General features: G+C 37.8%; 2 protein-coding genes across 2 annotated transcripts; both read right to left on the bottom strand.

Moving 5' to 3' along the window:
- Positions 1-2,823: 2,823 nt before the first annotated feature.
- On the bottom strand, positions 2,824-13,861 carry LOC122335814. The gene is made up of 16 exons (XM_043233620.1): positions 13,734-13,861; positions 10,443-10,541; positions 10,015-10,159; positions 9,132-9,319; positions 8,952-9,056; positions 8,759-8,870; positions 8,494-8,629; positions 7,441-7,570; positions 6,967-7,122; positions 6,852-6,889; positions 6,723-6,752; positions 5,418-5,584; positions 4,076-4,488; positions 3,682-3,781; positions 3,322-3,571; positions 2,824-3,244 (listed from the first exon to the last, which is right to left on the bottom strand). Exons 3-16 carry the CDS (start codon positions 10,147-10,149, stop codon positions 3,180-3,182), a joined length of 2,025 nt encoding a protein of 674 aa, XP_043089555.1. The 5' UTR covers positions 10,150-10,159; positions 10,443-10,541; positions 13,734-13,861; the 3' UTR covers positions 2,824-3,179.
- Positions 13,862-13,929: 68 nt separating this feature from the next.
- On the bottom strand, positions 13,930-21,024 carry taldo1 (transaldolase 1). Its single transcript, XM_043233622.1, has 8 exons — positions 20,844-21,024; positions 16,844-16,967; positions 16,659-16,766; positions 15,709-15,840; positions 15,366-15,541; positions 14,728-14,925; positions 14,504-14,649; positions 13,930-14,368 (listed from the first exon to the last, which is right to left on the bottom strand). Exons 1-8 carry the CDS (start codon positions 20,938-20,940, stop codon positions 14,333-14,335), a joined length of 1,017 nt encoding a protein of 338 aa, XP_043089557.1. The 5' UTR covers positions 20,941-21,024; the 3' UTR covers positions 13,930-14,332.

The raw sequence follows: 21,024 nt of genomic DNA, 5'->3' as shown, positions 1-21,024 counted from the left end.
TTTTCACTGATCAAACATCATTTCAATTGCTTTAAACAATTCAAAAATAATTTTTTGAAGTTTTAATAAGCTGGACATCTTTTAGGTATTTCAAGTGGAAACGGATAAGCCCACATTTATTGCTGTGTGACTGACGGTATTTTAAAAGGAGGAAACATGCAAATCCTTCTGCTTTCTTCAAGCTATATATAGTTGTATTATTCATAATGTTGCGGATATGCCTTTATTAGACACCTCAACACCTCTGTGCGGCTGTGTTAATTAAGTAAGCTATTATCATTAGACCCATTCAAACTGGACGAGGGACCGTTCGACCACCAAATGCAGCAGTGTCCGTCCTAACATAAAGAGCACTGTCATTAAACGGCACGCAACAGGAAGCGGTCAAGCGCATCCACTGCAAATATGAGTAAACGTGCGTGTAATGATTGTTTATTTCTATTAACGAGAGTGGAATATTTCATGTAAATGTGTGTCTGTTTATGCTGTGCTAAAACAGAAGTCTTCAGTCCTGACTTAGACTTTCTAGGGCTGTTTGGGACTCCCTCTCAGTCTGTTTCAGAGTTTAGTGATGATTCTGAGGTAGAAGAAGGCACTGGTAACGTGATTACTGAAAGACTGTCTGTTATCAGCAGAAGTCCAGAAAATTCCTACCCCAGAAGACCTCTGGATGTCGTGATATTTTCATTGTCTTCAGTGTCACCCTAACCTAACCCTAACCCTAACCCTAAACCTAACCCCTAGCCCTAACCCTAACCCTAAACCTAAACCTAACCTAACCCTAAGCCTTTGGATATAAAGGTGGCTAATTTTTTCGCACATTGGATCTCTTCTGGAAGCTGGTTCCATCTGCGGACGGCATAACAGCTAAAAGTAAACTCACCTTGTTTTGTGTGAACCTTTGGTATTTCTAACTGACTCATTCCTAATGACCTGAGTGCTCTGTTATATTTATATTCAGTGAGCATATCTGCAATGTATTTAGGTCCTATGACATTGAGTGATGTCTAAACGAGTAAGAGTACTTTAAAAATCAATCCTAAATGTTACTGGAAGCCAGTGTAAGGACCCAAGGACTGATGTAATATGCCCTGATTTTCTGGTTTTAATCAGAATCCAGAGTCAAGGTATGCAGTCACCTTTAGAATTTAACATTTATTTCCAAATGCAATGACTTCAGCCAATGTAACAACAACAAAAAAAACTGCCAGAACTTTTGAAATGGGTGCTTAGCTTACATTATTGTGCGTGTAGTTATAAATGCTGTCATAGTGCACCCAAAGACTACTAAAGACATCCTGATAATGTTTCCCAGAGGTAACATCTGAAAAGTGTGAAAAGTAATGGCTCTAGTACGGAGCCTTAAGGTACTCCATATTTGACTTGCGATCAATATGAGACCTCCTCATTAACTGCTACGAACTGATGGCAGTCACATAAATACGATTTGAACAATGCTAAGGCACTAATGCCAACATGGTTTTCTAGTCTATTTAAGAGAATCTTGTGGTCAATAGTGTTGAACACAGCACTGAGAACCAATAGGACTAATAAAGAGATACATCCAGATAGTCTAAATCAAGTCCTAGTGACAATGATGAATTAATAATAGTCAAAAAACTCTGGTGCTCTAAGACTATGTGCTATATTTGTAGAGACAAAAGCAGAAAAGTCTCTTTTCAGCAGGTCAGGTCTTCCCCAAAAACTTGTCCAATTCTGCGTACATTCAGCCATTGAGAGACAACAGTGTTTATCTCATCACCCCAGTAAGCAGGGAGGGGACCAGAGCATATTACAGTATCTGACATCATACTTGCGCGTTCACACACCTTTTTAATGTAATTTTGTGTGATTTCTGACTGGCTAAGCTGAACATCATTAGCACCAACGTGAACATTTGTCTTACTAAATTTAAGTTTGGCATTAGCTAGCACTTTTCTAATTTGCCAAAATGTCAGGCACTTGGTCTCCCGGTAAACACTGGACTATTATTATATTATATTAACAAATTAATTTGAATCAACTTCTCCTGGGCTTCACAAGCATTGTTGACATTAATTAAGATTTTAATGAAAAGTAATCATTTGTTATATGGTATATTCAATCATGTGTTCAAATTGGGGTCATGTTATTCAAAAAAATGTTTGCAAAAAGTTGCTAACGTTACTGACTGCATGATAGTGCCACATCATATCTTCATGCTTGATCAGGGCGATTTGAAAGAGAGGGGGAGAGTTGCATGTTTACGTTTCTGTGTGTCTTTCTTTACATTGAGTGAGTTTACTTCAGAAACAGCGATTTTATCCTCTCACTGCAGGAAAATATAATGAAGCGATTAAGTATTTAAACTGTATTTTAGTATTTAAATGAAAAGTTGTGGGGCAGCAATGACAAGTTTATTTGTATCTGGATGTGAGAGCTGCGCAATCTCTGGTGAGTGTGTGTCAGTAAGAAGTGCGCGTGCAGGTGTGTGTACTGTAGGACCTAGAAGACACACAGTGACATACAGTACGTTTGAGGTCAGAGAAGTGGTGTCCCAAGATTTGGCCTAAGTGTCCCCAACAAAGCAAGCCAGAGTAGATGGCGGCAAGGAACTCCATCAATAACAGAATAGAGAGAGAGACATTGTTTTCCAGTGTATAGAAAAATAATATTAAAACTGCTTCTTATTGAAAGTGCATTATGGGATAAATAATCATATCTCTCACAAATATTATATTTCATGATTTATTATAGTTTTTGATTTTATGATTTAATTTTTTTTTTTTACAGCAGCAGCTGGTTACTGTTCGCTTTCATGATAATATCAGAAAAAATAGAAGCGTCAACATTTTCATAAATCTTTCTTTATTTCTTAATGGTGTTTTGGAAAACATGAGGGTGAATAAATGACAGAAGATTCACTATTTAATTTAAGTTGTCTTTTTTTTTTCTCGTTAAAAAAGCATAATATGAATTTTATCATGTTACTATATTTGCTTAAAAATAAATATTAGAAGAGCATGTTGTGTGTCTTCATGCTTTTACAGTCATCAACGAGTTTTGGAAAGCATGAATTATGTTTTCCTACAACATGCCCTGATGATTAAAGCATATATAAAAGAAACATTGCAATGGGGGTTGAGTAGAATAATTTAGATTAGTCACACATGAATTCCTTTACAAAGTGGCATGACAGCTCAAGGGAGATGCATGACCACAAGCAATGACACAGTGATTACCCAGAATGCAGCTGTATCCAGAGCTGAAACAGAGAAGAATAAGGTACTGTGATATGTGCTGTGTCACACAAATGGCGATATAAGAGAGTAAAACACTCACAGCGAGAAGCAGTGGCTGTCAAAGACTGGCTGGTGGAAGGCTGGGCGACTGGAGTTGCAGATTGTGGTTTAGCTGTAGTAGCACTGTTTTCTGTCACTTTAATAAGAGAAACGGGCCCTGAGCGCACAGTGTAGTTGTGGGTCAGAATGCTCTCTATTATTGTTGTGTTTGGTGTTCCCGAACAGGGATCAGGACATCTATCAGTTTGTTTGGTGGTAACACAAAGGTGCATTACACACTCTACATACATCTAGAGAAACAACAGGGTTAAATAACAGACATTAAGGAAGGGTCCACCTGCTCACACAATAAACATAAAGAGCTTATAGAGCATCATAAAATACTGAAAATGAAACATACCGTGTCTCCATTTATTGACAGAGAACTAAGATATAAGCGAAAAATCCGTACAGTTGAAGTTGATGTCAGGATCTCCAAGGTTCCATTTCCATTTGTACATCTGAAAATATGTACCATATATACATCTGAGTGATTTGACTGATAAATTCAGAATAATGATGGAAAGAGCATGTGTGATCAAAAAACATGAACTACATAAAGAAGGTGAGGTGCTACTAAATTTGCTGAATCATCTTAAAATGATATGAAGTGCCCTGAATATTAAGCTTTGTACTATTATTACATATAGCAAAAATGTCTCTACGACGCAGTCATAAATTTAAGGCAGTACAAAGAGATTAGGCCACAACTGCCCCACTACCTTTTAGCAGTATAAACTATGTTTGTTACTAACCCCTGATTCAGCAGAGGCTTTGTGTTTGCGAAGTCTTCTGTTTCTGACTCTACACAGCTGCCCACCAAGAGCTCAGCGCGAGCCAAAGAGCAGTTGGAGAACACGTGTAGGTCCAGTATGTCCATCCGGGCTGTAGAGCGAGCAGCGCGACCCTGAGGTGCACCACGGAAACTGGGCAGACGTGTCTGATTAGACATAGGACCCATTCCAGGAAGGTGGAACTCCAGCCAGAAGGACACAGCACCAAATGTCTTGACTTCTTCAGGAATGGAGATTTTAAAAGCTGGACCTTTAGCACGCTGAGCAGGAATCCGGCAGGCGAGTGGCAGAATGAGAGTGGCCATGCGGCTTATAGTGGAGTTAGGATTGATGCTGCGTAAAGTGTTGGTGTACAGCAATTCTGATCCAAAGTGCTGGATGTCAAAGAAAGGACAATGATCAAATGAAATTCAAATTATATATATTATATAATTCTAATTCTAATTCTAATACATACATATATATATATATATATATATATATATATATATATATATATATATATATATTAGTGATGGACGATGATAAATGTTTTTTTTGCATGATTAATCATTTAAATTTATTGCATTGCATATGCACAAATTAATTCAATTAATTTTTTTAAATGTACTGCTATAGGAGCAAAAGTGCAATAAGATTTGGTTTACAAACACTTTAAAATTTAAAATTTGTTAATTTTAGATTTTAGTAGTTAAATTGTTTCTTGAAAATATCAATTTAGAGCAAATAAATCAAATTATATACAAAACCAAACCTATTTGTTTAGAAAATACATAAGTATATAAGAGTATATGAGTAGTCAGCAGATGATATTCTGCAGAATCTGTCTGGCTTCATCATACTGTTGATTGTGTATTTTCACGGCTAAAAAGCACAAACCAAATAAACAAAGTAAAAAATTATTCGATTTTTTCCCCCAATTTTTTTCTATAGCCACGCCCACAAGCTATTCTGCCTTTTGTTATTACAATCGTCCACGCGAGGCAAACGTATGTAAATGTCCACATCAGCTTGTGTGCTCAATGCGTGAGAGTTCATCTAGCTTATCTATCTAATGTTCGTTTAGATTGGATACAAAACAAACATTTGAATCATTGTTGAACATTGTTTACATTGTGAGAAACTATATTATATACTTACCAAAAAGTGTAAAGTTCCCAAAAGAAAAAAAAATAGAATCCTTTACGACCAGATGTTTTTGCAGTACATTTCAGGTTATAAATGTGTTAATTAGCTTCATTAACTACAAACCCCCCCAAAAACCAAAACGTAATTTAACACCTCACTATAGAAGGTTTCGTACCATCCTCTTGGTTCCGCAGCCTGTCAGAGGAAAGGAGGCGGTGACGTGGGTCCAGTTATAAAACACTGGACAGGTCGGGTCGTTCAGCTGGAGAGCAGAGAAATGCACGTTCTCCAGGAAAGAAAGGGGCAACACTAAAGACATCTCGTGCTCCTTGCATTTCAACTCTGACAAGAAAATACACATGTACACACAAAATGTGGACAAGAATAAAGATAAAAATCAACCCAATATCTTTGGATTATATATACTATACTAGATGGGTAAATATATTTAAGCAACAAAATATGATTCAGACTGCAGACAGATGTAAGAAATTCATACATTTATCAAGCAAAACAGTGATATCATTTGCTGAATGTTTACTCTATAAACAGATGCTTATGCCACTTCCTGCGCAAAAGGTGGGATTTCTAAAAACAAACACGATAGGAAACTCTTTTTCCTGGATTGATATGAATGAATGATGTAAAACAATTAATTTTAGACAATATACAGTACACATTTACATTAAATATTAAAGTCATTAATTAAGATAAGCGCTGAAATTAAATAAAGCACTGAATAAGGCACTGAAATTAAAGTCTTTATGCAGAAGTTAACTATTCATTACTTGGTCTACACTATTTGGTGGTCACAAGTATCTGGATTGATAATAGCTTACTGTACAACTGCTTGCATGCTTACATGAGGTGTTGATGTTGTGCAAAGCAATTCTCTTAAACATTAGGAAAAGTAGCGCTGTTTGAAGGATAGGCTACACGTTTTCTTTTTAAAATACTTTTTGTTAGTGGTTGCAGTTTTTCACTGCAATAAATATAGGCCTATCTGTTTCCACTAAAATAACTAAAATATGTTCACCATATCAGCATAAACTGCATAAATGTATTTTGATTTGAATTCTTTAAAACAGTGAAAAGAATGAGGTCAACTCTATTCTAATTTATGTTTTTAGTTTTTATCTTGATATATTTATTCTAACATATAAGATTATTGGATTTTTAGCAATTAAATTAAATGTATGGCACAAATGGCATTTATAGTCTATATACAACGGAATTCCAGAAATTTGGGGAATTGTTAAAAAGCTGAATAAAATTAAAATTAAAAGATTTTTAAATCATTATGCGCATACAATTGTAAAATTTCTCAATTTAAAGATTTGTTATTTGATCTATGTTCTATTGTGAATAAAATATTGACTCATTTGATTTGAAATTCTTTTAGTTTTCTTTTTATTAAATTTTAAATACGTCTCAACAAGTCTCGGGTTGTACAACAAAAAGAACCTAATGGAATTATTACCTGTTCCAGGCGGCAAAGGGTCTGTTTGTGCTGAAATAGAGTGAAACTACATGAAGATTACAAGCATTTGATCTCCAACCACCAGGTTTTTTTTTTTAAATACTTGTAAAATGTGTAAAACAATCTTACTTTGTTGAAGCCATATACACCTGATGTTAGACTGCAGACTGTGAAACAAACATTAAAGAGTTTAACTAACCTCTGAACTTTATTTAATGAAAAATTCAATATAATACCTGATTACCTCTGAGTATTAGCAGCGAAACAAATGGACACCAAATGAGCGAACTGATTCGGACCCTGGACCCAGGACAGAGTGACGGAGCTCTGGAAATTCTGGCCTATTTCCATTGGGGATTTGAAGAGTCCCGGCGGACCAGTCACAGCAATTTCAGACACACTGCATTGAGAAAAGACCAGAGATTTCAATTTATATTGAGCTAGATCTGAGTAAAAGGAATTCAGAATTCATTTATTTAGTTAATTTTATTAATTCATTTATTTAATCAATTTATGTACTAAATAATTCTGGTCAGATCAAGCCAATGATCCTCTTCACAATGTCTGGAGCAACTGCTGAGTAAACTTAAGCATCAGAAGTTAACGTGACATTCATTTCTAGAGAAAAATGTCATTTGATGACTTTAATCTGAACATGAAACAATACAAAACTCAAATATGATTGTCCAAATAGAAACGTCCTGTGCTTTCAGCTTACCTCTGTACTCTTGAGTCCACTGTAATGTTGACATGGACCTCCTCGAAGGGAAGGACGTGGATTACAGAGCCTCCTGCTGGACTGACGTCTGAGAACTGAGGCACGACCGAGCAGCCGGCTCCACTTTCAACTGCAAATGAACATTACACATTGTCTTATTATCTTTATCTTTTTGTGTGTCTAAATATATGAATCTAATGCTCTTATATTTTACATTTATGTGTTCTAATATTTAGTCTCACTTTAGTCTCACAGGACACAGTAGTGAGATTCATTCAAAAGCACTGTTAGTAAGAAGTACAAATCAATTCATTTATCACAAGTTTGCAGGTATATGATATGGTTCAGCACTCACTGTACATAGAAGGGTGAACATTTTCTCATCAGTTGTGAACTGTAATTATACTATACGTGTAATTATACATACCTGTGTGTTTAATGTTGCACTATTTATATTCTACATATTTTACTATACTTTAGTTTTTATCTCTTTTTATCTCTTATTCTGCATGATTGCAATGTTAGAGAGGGAAGGAATTTCATCTGTGCTGTATGTTGTACACAGAGCATATTTGACAATAAAGTTGACTTTGCATTTCATTAAAAACAAATAACCTTTGACCTCTTCCCGTTCATTTCTCCTTCCTCTCCTCTTCGTCTCCAACCTCTAGGATTCATTTTCTTGAGCACATATATGCCTGTGCTCCTATCATGCTGAGACTCTGACTGTTATCAGTTTTAATTCCTCAACGTTCACAAAAGGTTGAAGGCTTGCTCTGTGAGTTCATTGGTGACACTTCAGGTAACTGTAAGCTCTAAGACAAGTGTCCCTCAAACATAGGAATTTTTTCAGTACTGCTAAATTAAAATAATCTTGAGAGAAAAGTATCTAACATTCTTTAATACATTAATTAATACATAATTCTTATATTTCAGATGGGTTATAGTACCAGAACATTCCATAGCTCTATGACTTTGTTACTAAATGTTACTATCTTACTGAGTGTATATTTGATGTAGTTTTACTCATATAAGATAAGATGAAATGCTGACCTGTTATTAGAAGATGCACAGGTACAGTGGAGAACGGCTCTGCCTCGCGGTCAGATTGAGGGAAATCCTCCACCATGAGCAGAACTGAATACTGACCCAAAGGCGCTCCACCTTCATACAGCAGCATACACGTCTCCTTCAAAGGTTAAACAAGTATTTTTGGAAGAAACAACATAATAAATATTGAATATACTAAATTGAATATACTAAAAATAACAATTCGATTGAAACAAATGTAAATATAGGTAGAGTAAAGATGGCTGACTTCATTAAGCTGAAGAAGTTCAAGGTCAGTGTTTTTATAACGGCAGCGAATCTCATCTCCATCCAAATCCATCACATTCACCGGGATTTCCTGAGGACAAGCAGCTTGTAACCTGACACAAAAGACACACACAGGTTTCAGACATACAGTATGTTTTCTGTCAGCATTTGTGGGCATGTGGAGCAATGTTCACCTGACTGGAGGAGGAAGAGCCACATACGGAGGCTGGTTAACACGGTTAGTATCTGCTCTGACAGACAGATCTGCTCGAGACTGCAGTAGCACGGATCTATTCGATCTGAAGGAAGTGAAAGCAGTGTGAGATTTCAGTCTCTTCTCAGCAGATCGACTCGGACAGAGTGTGATCTCTCACCTGAGCTGAAGAGCAGATGTGTACTGTTCAGGGATGTTCTTCTTCCACTGATGAAGGCACCAGCCGGGGGAAGGTAAAGCCCCCGTCAGAGGAGAGGAGCTGAGCTGATTCATGCAGTCTGTCTCTTTACAAAGCTGGTTCAGGGCCGGACAGGGCAGACTGGACACCGCGCTGTAATGAGCCCTGACCTGCAGGACACAGCCACCAGATTTTACCACAATAAAGCCCTGTCTGTGGCTCTTTTTTCCTCATTTAACACGTGAGTGATATTTGAGTTCTGTTAGTATCTGTACTATGGCTTTGTTTCAATAAAGTCTATTTTGCAAATAGTTTGAATCTAAACAATCTCCTTCTTCACAACCCACTGAGAATAAACAGGTGCTGTATCTAAAGATGAGAATAATACAATTTTAAATTATATAATAATTATAATATAATTATAATTTAATTATTGTGGTACTCAATTTTCATACAGCACTGATTTGTTCAAAAACACAAATTCATGTAGCTATGAATCATGGTTAGAATTAATATTGTTAATATTTGACTGTTCATGTTTGCAATATCTGTGTTTTGTCCAGTCGCACGGTGGAGCAAATTCCTTGTATCTGTAAACACACCTGGCAATAAATAATCTGATTCAGATATTCGAGGAAACAGAACTGTTGCTCATGTGATGTTGTTGAACTATATCATATGATATAAAGATAAGGCACATAAGACCCATGGGAATATCTTGAATTCTTTGGTAATTCCCATTGGCTTTATCACACAGTGCTTTTAAAGTGTGTAAAATGGTCAATAAACATCTATCCTCATTAAAACAATCACAATAATATTATAGATGATACAAATATTGCGCTTGTAGTTGTGATGGTCTCACCGGCTGGGTTCTGTCCTGCTCAAGAAGCTCAATGTTAACAGCGGCACCCAAAATGGACCCGGCAGTGATTCTGACCAACAGCAACAAAGCAACGGCCAGAACCCAAACACTGCAGCTCAGATCCAGCTTCATCATGTCCGCTGGCCTGATCCAGACCAAGACAGACAGAAAACATCCTTTACATTTCCTTTTGCTAACATTAATACACTCAAAGTGTTAGCCATCAAGAAAATTCTAAACAGCATTTCTGTTAAGTTTCTAATTCCAGATCTGTTGTGATGTCTTCAATTAAATTACAAAAACAAAATACACATTTAATTCTTCAGTTTTCAAAATATCTTGTTCAAATATGTTAACGCTTGGTTTAATAGTTTAACAGTCCTTTCAGAGGCTCACATCATGACTGTGAAAGAATCAGAAACACTGACCTGTCTGTCGCCCTTCAAAGCGCTTTCCCTTCACTCTTAATATCAATAGTTTGTCAGTAATTTGGATTTTTGGTACAGATTACACAATGTCCCGAACTCCTGCAAAACATTTAGTTTCCAAGCATCAATGCGAAAGTAAAATGTTGTAAAAGAGGATGCCAAACTGGCTTGGCGAGATTCGTAAGGCATTTATGTCTATTGTTAAGAGATTACGTGAATGCCAGGAACAGATTGAGTGTCATGAAACTTAAAATAGAAAAAGAACCCATCCCGCTTCCTCTGTGACACACCTTCTAATGGTTACTAAACTGAGAAAATGAACATTATGAACATTAAGCAGACATGAAGCAGAATTTTGGGATCGATCTCTTAATTCTTCACACGTCAGTGAAGATCAAAGGTCATATGAGCTCATATTTCACAGAAACTGCTCCTAGCACTAAATACACAACTTTCCAGTGAGACGCTGTAGCTAATGCTAATGTAATTTTTTTTCTTCTTTGTTTCAGAAGGATGTAATACTAATACATGTTTATGTAATATAAGTTTAAACTGAAAACATTGCTGTTTTTAAGAGAAGTCAGCGAACTCTAACAGCAATTAAGTGAAGCCAACACTAAAGTATTTGTTATCAAGGCACACGAGAGCATGAGGTTTTCTCCAGAGTCTGTTTCACTGCTCTCGTGCATCTTATCATCACTGTTGCCTAGTCTCTTTATTATACGTGACTTTGGGCTTCTTTTGTAAAGTTGCATGACAAAACATACTGGGTCGTGGGTTGTAGTTATTTGGGTGTATTTTTAAATAAGTTTGCTAATCTGACAAACTTTGTTTCTTTACATTTATGGTTGCCGTTTACTTCAGTACTATGACTGACACTTTGTTTGCTCTCAGCTATTAGCCAATCAGTGCGATAATATAAACATAATATAGCCTAATTCGACAATCATTCCACCCCCTTCTCCTCACTGGAGTACAATCACGTTCAATGTGAAGCCGTGTGACGCTGTAATCCCAAGTAAGTACTTGATGTAATAAACATGTAAATTTCAACTAACGTTCTGCCAACAAAAAGTGGTCAGAGTATGGCAAAAAAAGTACAACGACTGGGAAAAGGATAAAGAACTTAAAGACTGGACAGGTCTCAGATATCAGAGTCAGTACTCACTTTTTCTATGTTTTTTAGACTTAGTCAATATGCAGAGAGACAGCAGAAGCGTTCATCACAACACTGACAGAATTACTTGACAATATTAGTCTTGATTTCAAGAAGTGCTTCGGCATCACAACTGATGGCTGTAGTGTTGAGCGAGATAATGGTAAACCTTCTCAAAAAGAAAGAAGAACTGCAACCGCTTAAGAGCTTGACATTCAGTTCAACTTTGTACCAGCAAAGGCAAACCCTGCCACGCTAGTTTTTAGGTTCACATACACACAATTGGTTTTCTTATATACATGACTGCTGTGTTTGTGAACTAAACCAATAGGATGACCTAAAGTTATATTTTTGCTCTGATCCAGAAGTACTAGAAGTAGCAGATGTCCTGTGATCCTTTGAACGAATTGAGAATGCATTCAAAATGATGTCATTTTTTGTACATTTATCTCAAGAGTAATCACATCCAGAGTATCAGACAATCAACTTCCAGGCGTGGAAAACAAAAGTTGACTTTCAAGCAGAACAGTTCTGGATGGAAGTTCTGAACTACAAGGAAAGCATTTGAGAGCATTGTTTTAAAGGTCTGGCCTAGTTTACACTCTCCTTTCTGGCAATGCCTAGAAAGCACTGAAATGCCGACATTTAAAGTCTTTTTATTTATTGACCAATGTATGTCAATAATTGTAAATTGTAATTGTACAATGATTAGCTTATAGTGTAATTTGAGTGGTACTGCTGGGAATTTGAGGAGAAAGTGAGCACATTGGTGCATCACTCCATCATGTCATGAAGTCTTACGATTTGTTTCAGAGCAGGGCTGTGGCCCGCCAGCATCTGAGTTTGAGACACCACTGGTTTAACAGCAGATGGAATAATTCTTGATGTGCCAGAGGCTTTTGAGCGCAGGTGCTGAGGGTGTACTAGATCTTTGACAGGATGAGCTGGGCACTTAATAGTAGGCTAAATATGACCAAAAGAACAAAATATTATTTTTGAATGTGCTTTCAGACATTTCATGCAGTTTCCAAGAAATTTAGCGTGTCACAAAAATCAACTCACTGACACAAGAAATAAATCTAGCCTTATACAAATTTTTTATATTATATGAACCAATTCAATATATCAGCGACTTCATGTTTGCAGCCAACACCCGAGAAAGGACTAGTCTAGTAATATTTAAATCAATCTTTTTCTCGGACACATTCATAATCATTACTTTTAAAATGGTGCTTTGAGGCATGCTTTATGCATACACTTGAGCATGAAATAAGCTATAATACACAAGTATTCCTATATTAAAGGATACTTGAAGGTTATTATATAAAATCACTTTTACATAAACATCGGGGGACAGGCCTAAGTGATCAGACTTGTGGTTTTTGTATGGTGGACAGTCAAATGGATGAAAAAAAAAAAAAAAAAAAAAAAAAAAAATCTATTTTTAAAATGCTATAGTATTACAAAAAGGGCATTTGAAAATCACATCATGTTGCTTTGTTGGTGTTGTGTTGGTGAAATGAGTAACTGAAATTATATTCCAGTTTTAAATGTGGATCTAGTTGCAGAGGCTCCATGGAAGTAGTTTGTATAAAAGAATTATTGAATTATAGAATGGTTAAAAGAATTTCTTTAGATGATATTCAAGTGGTATGAAATTCTAGTAAGATTTGACCATACAACCCACATAATTGGGAAAATTCTGCAAATAACTGCAATTCCATGTTTCAAAAGGAGATGGAGACAAAGAGGCAAAACTTACAGACTGCAGATTTAAACAGAAAAACAATATAAGACCAAAAGTGAAACTAATTTTCAAATCTTCCTGCGGTTTAACACTATTACATAACACACCTGCTCTTTGATTAGCGGAGAACTCTGTAAAGCGGTGTTTTGGGGCTTAGTGCTTAAACTGTTGAACCATCACAAAAAAGCTCTAGAACAGGGCTGGCAAACGTCGGTTTTGCTTAAACCCAATTAAACCTGAACAAGCTCTGAAGGGTTACTAGCAAGCTAGAGGCAGGTTATATTAGGGCTTTTATTAGGGTTGGAAAGGAAAAAGAAGAGATGTGACCAAATGTAGTGTCCAATATTTGGCTGTGCATTTAACACACACAAACATTATCTCCCCTCACCTGCCAGACCTGGGACTCGAACCAATGACATTCTGGTCAGATCCGACTCTCTATCCATTACTCCCCAAGACTGGAGTCCACCACTGCTCTAGAAAAATGCATTACATTGAAAAACATGCTTAAAACGGTCAAGATGGTGAATGGTGAATTTCTCAGTTAACGGACAAAAGAAACTGCAATGGCTAGAATGAAGCACTTGTGCTGAAAAAGACGATTTTAATAACAGAAACAAGATCAATCATTTCTCATCGTCAGAATGTCAGGATAGACAAAATTGATGTACTTCCAGTACTAATTTTGTAGAAATGTATAGAGCTAGTGGATTACAAACTATTAAAGCTTCAGTGAGCTTCAAAGCCATTGGTCCTACAGTAAAAGCACAAAGTCTGCCGAGAGTTAGTCAGGGTTTATAGTTTAATCTGGGAACTCCATTAAGGGTTAAAGGATCTATTCCCCGTTAAAAGAAATGGCTTATAAACACAGCACGCTGTATTCTTTCTTAAGACTGCAGTCAGTCATGACTTCTGCCCCGAGAGTGCAGCTAAATCAGCCAATCAGAGGGAAGTGAAGGGTTTGGTCCTCGAATGCGTCAGACTGCTTCACTTCTGGCCATTCTTCACGTTAAACATCCTTTCCTGAAACAGAGGGAAAGCAATTTAAATATAAAGCTGCATGTGCACATCACCTTAAAGCACTAACAGAAAAGCAGCAAAAAAAAAAAAAAAAAAAAAAAAAAAACATATTCAAATGAAGAAAAACATTTTTTGCACCTTGATCATGGTCTCAAGTTTGATGGCGTCTGCAGCAAATTTGCGGATCCCGTCGGAGAGCTTCTCCACAGCCATGCGGTCCTCGTTGTGCAGCCAGCGGAAGCTCTTCTCATCCAGGTGAACCTGCTCCAGATCGCAGTCCTTCGCTATAACAGAGATCAGCACGCTGAAATCATTTCAGACCGGACGGTTCAGCACAAGGGTTACTGTCAGCAGACGCTCACCTCCCTGCGGCGTGAGGGAACAGCTCACAGTGCTGTGGTCCTGGCTCAGCTCTCCCAGCAGCCCTGGGGAGATGGTGAGCAGATCACAGCCGGCCAGAGCCTTCACTTCCCCTGTGTTCCTGAAGGAGGCGCCCATCACCACCGTTGGGTAGTTGAACTTCTTATAGTAGTTGTAAATCTTGGTGACACTCTGCACCCCTGAGAGAAAGACCGGGACACTGTATGAGAACACTGAAGCATCGACTCATCACTTAAGGTTAACACTTATAACTAGGGCTGAGAAAAATAAACATATGCCAATATATTAGAAATAATAAAGTATATACTCCATATTGAGAAATGTTTTACTATCCATCACTTTTCTGAGGTGTTGAAACCGGTTTCTTGCGACCACAGGTAGTCCTTATTTTTTCATAAGATAATCATCAAAATCACTGAGTGTTTTAGTCTGTATGGAGGTTAGATTGACTGATTTGGACTGCTGCCTTGAACTAGAGCAGGCGAGAACACAATGATACGCTCAGGGTGTGATATCTGTCCTAGTTTCATAATACACATCAAGAGCACTGTGTGTGAGATGAGAGACGCTGAATGTCTCTCAGTGCTCAGGAGAAAAGTTGTGTTTTCAGAGAACATGCCTGGATCCTCATGGGGCTCGTAGTTTTTGCGGTCTGTGTTTTCTTTGTACCAGTCCAGGATACGTCCTACGAAGGGCGAGATGAGGGTGACGTGAGCTTCGGCGCATGCCACGGCCTGAGCGAATGAGAACAGCAGAGTCATGTTGCAGTGGATCCCATGTTTCTCCTCCAACTCCCTGATGAAAAGACAAACACACAGCTATCAGCAGAGCAGCTCTCGCTCGGATCAAACAGAACAGCTTCACATGTTTGTGGCCATCATGACAGCAAACAGGAGCAACGCCTGAGGATGTGTGATGCATGAACATTATCTTAAAGAGACAATTGTTGTGAACACACTCACTGTCCGGCCTGAATGCCTTCCCACGTGGAGGAGAGTTTGATGAGGATGCGCTCCTTACTGACTCCTGCCTCCTCATACAGAGAGATGAGCCTCAGAGCGCGAGACACCATTGCTTCTTTATCAAAGGACAGCCTGGAGAACACACAGAGACACAGAGAGAGACACAGAGAGAGACACAGAGAGAGACACAGAGAGAGACACAGAGAGAGACACAGAGAGAGACACAGACGAATATTAAACAATTAATTGGTTAAAAACTATTTGGATACAACACATGCAAGTTTGGTGAGCAAGAAAAAAAACAAACATTTTATTTGTTAGTTTTTTCCTACAAATTGTGCCAAATTTTGTTATGTATAGACCTGATCAGGTACAATAATTTTTGATATACAAAATATAATTTGATTAAACGTTCTAAAGAATGTGGATATTCTTGTTAAGACTTGAAGATCCTGTTGCTTTCATTATTTCACAAAAGTGCGATTTGTTTTTTTGTGTGTGTGCACATAAGTCATAACTTAAGAGTCTATATAGATAAGAAACCTGTGTATGATCAAAAATGAGCCGTATCTGTCCTGCAGTGAGTGCACATTTCTCTGGGTTAACAATATATTGAGCAGCCATGTGAAGTTGCTAACACATATTTGATGTCAATGAATGAGAGGTGAGCTTTTCGAAATCCAACCCAATGTACTTTATTATAGCCATTAACTATCTGTTGACCACTCGTTTGATGTGGATTTCATTGCATCTACCTGTTAAGCAACAAGTTTCATGAACACAGCACAGAGTCAGTGGATCTTTAGCAGAGAGCTTTAAGCTCAGCTGATAGCAGGGGTCAGAGGTCAGTGGCTTTGACCAAGAGGCTGAGCCAGGTTTTTTTTGGTAAGAAACACTTCTACTTCACTCACTGTGTTGATAATGATTACTAGCATCATGGAGACGCTTACCTCGCATCGACTTCAGTGGAGACCCGGCCAGGAACCTTCTTTAAGATTTCCAAACCGAAGATTACAAACAGCTTGTCCATGGCATTGGTCACCTGCTCCTCCTCGCTCCTGCGATTAGAGAAAGATGTACAATAGAACCGATAGAGCCATTTAACGGAGCACGTGTGTGTAGGCCGTATCCTCACCCGCCGTTAGCAATGCCGTATTTGATGGCCTGCTCCACTAGCGGCTGGTACATGGCCATTTTAGCTGCAGCCAGAATCAGAGAAGGATTGGTGGTGGCATCCTGAGGCTTATACTCTTCAATAGCTGCAGAGAAGGGAAAACAAGTACAGTGAGCACAATCTCTTGCTTGAGGTGTTTCATGTCCATCAGAGGAGAACAGTATAGTGAGAAAGTAAAAATCATTTCAAGTGTGATGAAAATGTTCTATGTAATGTCCTCAGTAGACATCTAAAGTCTATTTCAGAATTGAATGTTCAGAAAGGGTTAGCACAATGATGCTCAGGTCAAAGTTCACGTATATCTATGATCAAATAATCTATATTTACCCAAGAAGTGCTTAACAGTAGAACTAAGAATCATGTGATTAAGATCATTACAGATCGCTAGATCAGTTCAACCAATTATGATGAGGACTTGAGTGAAATTGATTTCTACTCAACTACAAGCTGTACATGTATCTTTCTGTTCAGAGAACAGTGGGCTGTGAATGAAAATGTATTTCTGCAAAGGAAAAAAAAAAAACGGAGACGTGTGGAAGTATTAGAAGTACTAAAGATTGTACACTAAGGAACATTTCTGCACCATTATTTTTTGTGCACCGTACAGTCGGCGTCCATGACGTCAAATGGTTGCACACTTGAGCTACTGGAGCTTTTTACTGCAACAACTCAGAATAAACGGTTCAAAAAATACAATTCTGATAAGATACCATATTGTGTCATTTTTGGTTGCGTTTTTAAGTCGAAGGGCAACAAGAGAAGCAATGTATGATTTTCCTAGCTGGTTGAATAAAACTTCTTAAAGACCTGCTTCTTTCAAAAGAGCTTACAAACGGCTGAGGCAAGTAATACTACGTCTAATCATCATATCAGTAATGACATTTTCTGAGTTGTCTAGCTCACTGAGTGCAACCATTTTACATCATCAGAATAATGAACCCTCCTCTCTGATTAGCCGTGCTCCAGATATTCCTGTACGTGTGTGTTCGAAAATAAACATGGATTTAGCCAAAGATGAAAAGAAGGATTGACAACTTTTTTTGTTAAGAACGTTAAGTAAAGGCTTGATCCGTCCAAAAATCATAACCAATGCTCTGATATGGAGACATCAACCTCCCTGGTTAAGTCTTGGCCCTGGAATTAAAGACCACGCACGCACGCACACACACGCACGCACGATCGCGCCGGAGCCAGGACAAGGAGCCGTTCTACACTCTTTTTCATCTCAGCTCTCTTAAAACTATTATCAGTTCTGTGAACGATCAGTGTTGCTTCCTCAAGTTCCTAAGTTTATTATTCTCGCTTATTTATAGATCTCCATTTGGTAACTAATGTTTAATGTGTACACACATTTGAATAAAGAGGGAACTTTATTAAACTCATTAAAGTGCGTTTTAACGGCACAATTTTCAGTTTCTATTTGGTGTGCTTCTGATACACCGCTTCCCCACACCTCTAAAACTAACACCAAAGTCAGTTTCTGTATTAATAGAAGACCAAATACTGTCATTAAAACACCATTTCAACCACTTTAATGCTTTTCTGAGCAAATACATGCTGTCACAATGATGAGTATTCATGTAAATGCAGTCAGTTACATCTAAGCACCAACACTTTTTCAAAGTGTTACATTTCTTGTAGAACTGCGCTTCAAAGAAAAAAATAAACCTTTGTTTACCAGATTGTTAGCTAATTATTTGCCAGTCAACATTGCCTATAAAGACAGCACTTATACAGTTTGACATTGTTATAACAGTAGTTGAAAATAAATCACTTCCCGCTCTGCCAGCAAATCATCCTTAAATCTAGCCTGAAGATAATCTGAGATCTTGAAGAAGTAATAATAATAATCATCATCATCATGATGAGTGATGTCCTGCAAATGAATACATGTTTACTGTGTAAATCACTTCCTAGTGATTTCTAATTATTATTTAATTATTACTATTATAATTATTAATTAGTGAGACCTAATAGCACAGGAATAACTCCACGACCAAACTGAAGATATTGAGACAAGACTGAGTCTACACTTAACTCTCATCATGACTTTGCATTCGTTAAAAACGGTTGACAAAAGGCCAGACTTAAGCACCACATATTTATATTGAAGAAAAACTGAAACAAAACTGTCAGCCTCCTCTGTACCAGCAAAAAAATTAAATGCAAGTGTTTATTTTTTTCCCCTTCCATTCAATATTAAAGCCAGTATTTGCATAAACTGCAGAACTGAAGACCAGAAACACATTTACATGCCAAAACTAAGCAATTTGTTGTCTGCCACATGGATGCTGATTAGCTGCTTTTAATATCATTCACCAAAACACACACACACACACACACACACACACACACACACACACACACACACACACACACACACACACACACACACACACACACACACACACACACACACACACACACACACACACACACACACACACGTTCATATAGTATACATGAGCGTTCAGCCAAACACTAGCTGTATATATATAGTGCTCAGGAACTGAATGGATCAACCGCCTCATCATGACAAAGCAGAAAGCCACAGAAGGGAGTTTCATCCAGTACCTCTTCCTTGTGTAAAAACAAACACTGAAATCACTGATCGGTACGACAGACTTTCACAAGTCTTAGGCAATACAGTCTGATGCAAGTAACAACCGTCCAATTCAGAGAACAAGAAATTCTGCATTTGATCCAAAGCTCATTTCTGTGCCCTGGACAGACTTACAGAGGCACACTATCAAGAGCAACTTACAAACTCTGACAGAGTTGAGCCTGCCTGTTGAGGTTTGTTAAAAACTGCTTTCGATGCTAACTAAAATACAGATAGAATTTGCACTCTCTTGTATGATGTTAAATGGTAAGGTTTTAATGATTAAGCTTTACATCAGTGGTTCCCAACCGGTGTGCCGCGGCACTAAGGGGTGCCGTGAGATCTTTTGAGGGTGCCGCCAAAATTTCAACAAAATTTTTTTATTAAGGCAGAATCAGTGTAAACAGTATTCTCATATCATCTAGGACTAGGTATAAGGTGTTGTTGCATGCAAACTCTCGAAATGAAACAAATAAATAAATAATAATAAAAAAGCTACAGAGATTTTAAATATCTATTTCCTTATAAAGGTGCCGGGAACTTTTGAAAGGCTTTCCAAGGGTGCCTCAAACAAGAAAAGGTTGGGAACCACTGCTTTACATCAACATCAGTGACTTAATTGGTTGCTGTGTGTAATTAAAAAAATAATTCATTATAAGATGAACTATTTTCGTTTTTTAATCGCTTTCAACGAGATCTGATTCATGCATTCTCATTCTGAAGAAACACGATCCATGCTGCTTTCAGAACTTCCTCCACGAAGTGATCTGCCAAATTCATAAATATTAATTAAGCCACACACATAAGATGATTAATATTAATAAGCAAAGTATTCAGTAATAAGTCGGGTGACCATCGCCCACTTACTGAGATCTGCCACTCGACCAATCAGATTGTCTCTGTCGAACACTTAATATTCATGAGATGAGACGCGTTCGTCCAATGACTCTTCGCTTCCGGGTCTCGGCATGATTCCATACTGTATTTTTTTTCTAGCCTAGATTTAGTTTAGATTAAACCAATTAACTAGATCACGTGTTTTGCTCAGATCTAGTTAACTCAACACGACACGTTTGTAAGCTCTCATATATATATATATAATGCGTTCCGCTAAACGTAGATGTCCTACATAACATAAGTGTAACTGGTAGCACAATTGCGAAAACAGCAGTTCCTCACTGCGGGTTAACTTTAGCAATTATTAACCAAGTAACGTCCAAGCGTGCTTAAAGGAAAAGGCAAGAAAAGATTCCGTGAACAGTCTCTAGATCGCGGCTGTCAGTTATAAACATCTCTGAAGTTCCCTGAGCGAGAAACTGACTCAACATCAAGTAACGGAAATATCTAGAAGAAATTTACCATTAAAGTCGCCCGTATCTGCAACGACCACCGTGTATTTCTTGATCTGCTCCAGCGCAGACTCCATCTTTCGCCGTTTGTCCGGTGACACAGACATGATCCCGAAAAACCGAGCTTTTATAGCCGCGCAGAGACACACGACTTTCAGCAGCAGCAGAGAGAGAGAGAGAGAGCCGTAGAG

The sequence above is a fragment of the Puntigrus tetrazona genome, unplaced genomic scaffold, assembly GCF_018831695.1.
Source record: "Puntigrus tetrazona isolate hp1 unplaced genomic scaffold, ASM1883169v1 S000000897, whole genome shotgun sequence".
Lineage (NCBI taxonomy): Eukaryota > Metazoa > Chordata > Actinopteri > Cypriniformes > Cyprinidae > Puntigrus > Puntigrus tetrazona.
Note: the sequence above shows the minus strand (reverse complement) of the source record. Positions and strands in the feature narration are given on the sequence as shown.